Source organism: Haematobia irritans, chromosome 1 (genome assembly GCF_050003625.1).
Source record: "Haematobia irritans isolate KBUSLIRL chromosome 1, ASM5000362v1, whole genome shotgun sequence".
Lineage (NCBI taxonomy): Eukaryota > Metazoa > Arthropoda > Insecta > Diptera > Muscidae > Haematobia > Haematobia irritans.
In genome coordinates, this window is record NC_134397.1 from 150060441 (window position 1) to 150067499 (window position 7059).

General features: G+C 30.3%; 1 protein-coding gene across 2 annotated transcripts in view; it reads right to left on the minus strand.

Annotated features, from left to right (window-relative positions):
* The window catches only part of stops (SOCS domain-containing protein stops), a 160151-nt gene extending 153498 nt beyond the window's left edge, over positions 1-6653 (minus strand). For both annotated transcript variants that reach the window (XM_075291888.1, XM_075291887.1), the window contains exons 1-3: positions 6506-6653; positions 6336-6424; positions 3865-3964 (exon numbers count right to left, since the gene is read on the minus strand). In XM_075291888.1, the coding sequence (XP_075148003.1) occupies positions 3865-3964; positions 6336-6424; positions 6506-6635 (319 nt within the window). In that variant the 5' untranslated portion in view covers positions 6636-6653. The remainder of the gene's footprint in view (positions 1-3864; positions 3965-6335; positions 6425-6505) is intronic.
* Positions 6654-7059: the final 406 nt, after the last annotated feature.

Genomic DNA, 7059 nt, shown 5'->3' on the forward strand with positions numbered 1-7059 from the left:
TTTTGACAACATTTTCTATAGAAATTAAATTTTGAAAAATTTTTCTATAGAAATAAAATTTTGACAAAATTTTTCTATAGAAATAAAATTTTGACAAAATTTTCTATAGAAATAAAATTTTGACAAAATTTTCTATAGAAATAAAATTTAGACAAAATTTTCTATAAAAATAAAATTTTGACAAAATTTTCAATAGAAATAAAATTTTGACAAAATTTTCTATAAAAATAAAATTTTGACAAAATTTTCTACTTAAATAAAATTTTGGAAAAATTTTTTATGGAAATCAAATTTTGACAAAATTTTCCATGGAAATAAAATTTTAACAAATTTGTACAGAAATAACATTTCGACAAAATTTTCTATCGAAATAAAATATTGACAAATATTTCTATAATAATAAAATTTTGACAAAATTTTCTACAGAAATAAAATTTTGAAAAAATTTTCTATAGAAATGACATTTTGACAAAATTTTCTATAGAAATAAAATTTTCTATTATAATAAAATTTTGGTTGATAGTTTTGCTGCAAGTAGAGGATGCTGATGAGGAATGTGGTAATTCCGAAACGTGCGTCCATCCAACCATCTTGCAGTCTATAGGGCTTTGCCCAAATAAATTTGACAAACATTATTTTCCTCTGTTGGTTAAACTACACTTGTAGTTTAGTAAATATATGGTTTTAAGCTGAAATAAAAAAATAACAACAATAAAATAAAATGTTCACAAAAAATTCTATAGAAAAAAATTTTCTGTAGAAATAAAAAATTGACAAAATTTTCTATAGAAATAAAATTTTGAAAAAATTTTCTCTAGAAATAAAATTTTGAAAAAATTTTCTATAGAAATAACATTTCGACAAAATTTTCTATGGAAATAAAAATTTGACAAAATTTTCTATAGAAAATAATAAAGTTCTGACAAACATTTTCTTAGAAATAAAATTTTGACAACATTTTCTACAGAAATAAAATTTTGACAAAATTTTCTATAGAAGTAAAATTTTTGTCAAAATTTTCTACATAAATAAAATTTTGGCCAAATTTTTTATGGAAATAAAATTTTGACAAAATTTTCCATGGAAATAAAATTTTAACAAAATTTGTACAGAAATAACATTTTGACAAAATTTTCTATAGAAATAAAATTTTGACAAATATTTCTATAATAATAAAATGTTAACAAAATTTTCTACAGAAATAAAATTTTGAAAAAATTTTCTATAGAAATAACATTTTGACAAAATTTCCTATAGAAATAAAATTTTCTATAATAATAAAATTTTGACAAAATTTTCTATAGAAATAAAATGTTGACAAAATTTTCAATGGAAATTAAATTTTGACAACTATTTCTATAATAATAAAATTTTGACAAAATTTTCTATAGAAATAAAATGTTGGCAAAATTTTCTACAGAAATAAAATTTTGACAAAATTTTCTACAGAAATAAAATTGTGACAAGTTTTTCTATAGAAATAAAATTTTGACAACATTTTCTATAGAAATAAAAATTTGACAAAATTTTCTATATATATTAAATTTTGACAAAATTTTCTATAGATATTAAATTTTGACAAAATTTTCTATAAATATTAAATTTTGACAAAATTGTCTATACAAATAAAATTTTGACAAAATTGTCTATACAAATAAAATTTTGACAAAATTTTTTATTAAAATAAAATTTTGACAAAATTTTTAACAGAAATAAAATTTTGACAAAATCTTCTACAGAAATAAAATTTTGACAAAATTTTGAAATAAAATTTTGACAAAATTTTCTATAGAAAAAAAATTTTGACAAAATTTTCTATAGAAATAAAATTTTGATAAAACTTTTCATGGAAATACAATTTTGACAAATATTTCCATGGAAATAAAATTTTGACAAATTTTTCTATAAAAATTAAATTTTTGACAAAATTTTCTGTAGGAATAAAATGTTGGGAAAATTTCACCCACACAAATACCCACCCTAGTGTACATTTTTTCATATTGCTATTACTGCAATGCCAACAACTGTAATGGCTCTTTCAATTTGCTTGTCTATCTTTCTGAATATGTAACAGGAAATAAAAGGATATTGGATTGCCTTAAATACATATGCATTTATGTATGGCTACACATATGAGGAGAGTGCAAGCAAACGCATTATTTCATTCACTTTTGAATATGAAATCGCATTCGAATGTGTGTTTGGTACGTTTATTGACAGACAGTGTACACAAATAGTTCGGAAATATGAATATTTATGAAATTGGACAATCCATGTCATGTTTAAAGCGTAGAGTACAAGGTTAGCAGGACTTGTGTATCTGAGTTTTGAAAGTATATGGTATTATTGCCAATTGGAGCACTTTTTTGTAGACGAAATTTACACCAAAATTTAAATCGTTAAATTTTTGGAAAAAAATACAAGTATATGCGGCCGTAAGTTCAGCCGAGACGAATTTTAAATATCAACCACCATTGATCAAATGTAATAGTGTCTTTAAAAACACGTACTGTACCGGGCCGAACCAGGCCCGCTTCCTATTGTTTTCTATCTGAAAGATTATTTGTTGAAAAATACCTATTTTTAAGAAACAGTTAAGGTTCACTTAGTCAATCATATCCTTCACAGAATATTTCGTAGGATAAGATAATAAAATACCCCTACTGAAAAAAATCAAAAGGATTTGAAGTTATTTGCGAAATTCATATATACAGATTTCTCTATGTTGTCTGTCACTAAATGTATATTTTAATTTTCTTAAAAAAGTGTGGCACAAAGGAGAATTCCTATCAAAGAAAATTTTCAATTTTCAAACGTTCCCTGTAAATTTCAAAAAATCTGAGATATTTGCAACATTTCAAAAAATTTCAAAATGTGGGGTAATGGGAGGTCATCTTCCCCGATCAAATATCGAAGAATAAAGTAGCGCATTTTTGTATAGGCACCGCCTTGACCTTCCTTTAAATCGAGCAATTCAGAGAACTTTGGTCTAACATGCAAACGGTAGGGCAAGGAGGAGGCCCCACTCCCAGCCAAATATTAAAAATTAGGTACTCTTTATTACAATGGACTGAATAGTCTAAGTGAGCCTCAATCAAATCGAGCTGTCACTTTAACCTAGGAACTCTTATTCACCTCATAACCTCCTTTCACGTCCTTCACTGTAATTCAAAAAAGTCGGCCAAAGAAGAGGTCCTCCTCCTCGATTAAATAACGAAAAATAAAGGAGGGGATCTTTGTCTAGACGCCAAATATTAAAAGATAGGTACTCTTTATTACAATGGACTGAATAGTCTAAGTGAGCCTCAATCAATTCGAGCTGTCACTTTAACCTAGGAACACTTATTCACCTCATAACCTCCTTCCACGCCCTTCACTGTAATTTAAAAAAGTCGTTCCACTGCACTTTAAAAAAAATCGGGCAAAAAGGCGTCCGCACTAATTACCATTTCTGTGCAACATGTATTTTAAAATAATTGTGCTACTTATTGAAAATGAGGCTTTTTGTGAAATTAATGCTGATAATGCTTCTTCCAATTTACCGAATTGCTTTAGTAATTAATTACTACCAAGGTCGATGATTATTCAGCCTTCTCTAATAAACTTTGGATCAATTTTATGTATTTTTAATAATCCAATGATGATTTTATAGCATTCCCACTTTTTATCTTTCCAGTCCATAATTAAAAATAATTTATATTTCCCACCTCTAAAAAACATCTTAATCCAGTTGATATCATTGCCACTACAAACATAATATTTTAATAATTTAACTAGGGGTCATATAACATAGAATAATTTGTATTAAATCTAGGCAAACAAACAAATGCATAAACCCACAAAATGCATTGCCATCATACTCACCTAGTAAAACCACAACAACCGCAGAATCTCTAACACCCCAGTCCCAGCAAGTGCGCAGTGCAATGTATAAAATGTTATGGTATTTTCCCATTAGACATACCTGTAAATGAAAGCACAAAACAGTAGATTTTTTTAAAACATGGATTATGAAGCATAGCTGGAAATGGGTAAAATGGGATTTTAATACAAATTTTATATATGGAAAAAAAATAAAACTAAAATAAATTTATGGTTAAGACAATTTGAAATTGGAACAAGTTTTAATTGCCTAAGTTATTTAAATAAAAATCTGTTATGATAATACCATCGTAAGGAGTTTAAAGTATTAGGAAAGCCTGCAGAATGATTTTATTGTAGCAATATTGAAAGCCAATTGGGGCTGCCCGACTGTTCCGGCCTTTATTAAGACAAAGTAGGGCCACTAAACAAAGCCTTTTTCTGGCAACGATTCGGCAATGCCACCAAATTTTAGAAACAATTTAAATTTGGCACAAATTGCGGCCGACAAAGCCATCGTACGCTGAACGAAAGTGGCTCTGCGGTATTTGCGCCCATTCGTGGCAAAACACCGTCTTGATATAATGGACTTTTTGTTATTTTTGGTGCTAACCTTACTCTCTAAAATGTTTAGGCGCAAATATCCAACGGATTGTAATCAGAAGATTTTGGTGGCCATTTTGAACATAATTGATTAATTAATTGATTTAATTATTTTTTTTTTAACTTAAATGTCTTCAATCACGAAAATGATAATATCAATCACAGTTTTAATTGGGCATAAAAAAACTTGGTTATAATAATTAATTGATTTCATTAGTAAATTTCAATTAATTTTTTTAATTGATTCAATTAAAAATTTAATGTTGATTGCAAAACCTAATTATTTTTACACCCTCCACCATAGGATGGCGGTATATTAACTTTGTCATTCCGTTTGCACCACATCGAAATATTGCTCTAAGACCCCATAAAGTATATATATTCTGGGTCGTGTTGAAATTCTGAGTCGATCTGAGCATGTCCGTCCGTCTGTTGAAATCACGCTAACTTCCGAACGAAACAAGCTATCGACTTGAAACTTGGCACAAGTAGTTGTTATTGATGTAGGTCGAATGGTATTTCAAATAGGCCATATCGGTCCACTTTTACGTATAGCCCCCATATAAACGGACCCCCAAATTTGGCTTGCAGACCCTCTAAGAGAAGCAAATTTCATCCGATCCGGCTGAAATTTGGTACATGGTGTTAGTATATGGTCTCTAACAACCTTTCGGCTTTCGGAGCCTCTAAGAGAAGCAAATTTCATCCGATCCAGCTGAAATTTGGTACATGGTGTTAGTATATGGTCTTTAACAACCATGCAAAAATTGGTCGACATCGATCCATAATTATATATAGCCCCCATATAAACCGATCCCCAGATTTGGCTTGCGGAGCCTCTAAGAGAAGCAAATTTCATCCGATCCGGCTGAAATTGGGTACATGGTGTTAGGTATAGTTAGGTATAGTGGCAGCCCGATATTTCAGGCTCACTTAGACTATTCAGTCCATTGTGACATGGTGTTAGTATATGGTCTCAAGACATTTTCGTGCGTGAGTGTGCGTGATTGTGAGTCCTATCAAACAATATCAAGCGTGAGTGTGCGTAACTATGACTCACATGCATCAAATCTGACACAGACTTTTTCTATCATTTCGGATGTTGTTACCGCTTTCTTTCGTCCACTTTTTGGACGCAATGCAGCACTGCCAGTATAACAGTAGCGAGCAATGCTACGAGAAATAAAAGATTTATTCACATTTAAATGCTAGAACCAAAGATTGTAAACTTCACAAATAAAAATGTTTGTGCTAAGCTTCAAGAGGACGCATGGACAAACGGATACTGCCAAGTCTATTTAGAATACCGTCACGACTAAGAAGGTTCGATATATATAGTGTCAGACGAATATTGCAATGTGTTTCAAATGGCAGAGAGAAGAACAAATGTTTATATTTTACCATTCGTATGCAGTGTATTTTTAGCGAAGTATTTTTTGGCCTCTGCTTTTCGGATTCACAGTATTGTTAGTAAAACTGAAAAGATTGTGGAAAATCTCCAACTAAAAATTTCCAATTCTATGTCATATAGCTTTCCAAAGAATTGGGCAACTCTCAGTGATAAGAGAAAAGTTCACCACTGTGGTATCACAATGGACTGAATAGTCTAAGTGAGCCTATCTAACCTAACATCAATGCTGCCAATACTGGAAATCTACGAATTTCAATTATTGTAGGCCTTTTGGTAAAGTCAAACTTCATATATTCATTAGTTTCTTAATGTCACCCAATAAAATTTATTGAATTGGATGCACCGCCTCTTTCACCTCAGTTAGACCATTCATTACAAGGTACGTCGCTATATCCATTTTGTACAACAAGTGGTTCGCAATAAACTATGTAGTAATTGAACATAGTTCGAGTATACTTACATCGCCATTGGCATCCTTTTGATCACGATGATATCGGACTGCAGACAGAACCGCTATACGGGCCACTTCATCCGCTTGCATATTGTGTCCTGAGAACAAAAGTAAAAGGAAACACGTTACACCATTCTACCTTCGTTACATTTTCGTAGTAATTTGTAACTTTGTCTTACCATCACTGCAACCACCAATGATAGCATTTAAATGATCCAAAACATCACGACGGGATGAACGATCCTGGAGACCGCTACGGCTGATTTTCTCCAAAGTATCAGTGTAGAAACATTCAAAAATAAAATCCATTTTCCTTCAGCACCTTCTCCAGCACCTTCTCCAACAAAGCAACCGGAAATGTTGTTATCTATCTGTAGAACCACGATTATAATAGGAAACTAAAGGAAATTTGCCATTTTCACACTCATAAGCTTTATATCTTTTCTTGGGTCTAAAACATAACATGGAAGCCATACATAGTGTAGCACAATTATATTCAACGATTCACTTAATGTCTCTGTTTCCAATTCTGTTTTACAATCAGGTCTTTGCCATCACATAATATTTGTCATTCATTCTTTCTATCGATTTCCTACAACTATTACAGTGTTATTCAAATACATCAAAAGATATTTTATGAATTACTTCGTTTTTTCTTCAATGTTTACGATTATATGGAGATTTAAAAACAACCGCCTCTATGCATCTAAAAAATTGTGAACAGCTAATCCTC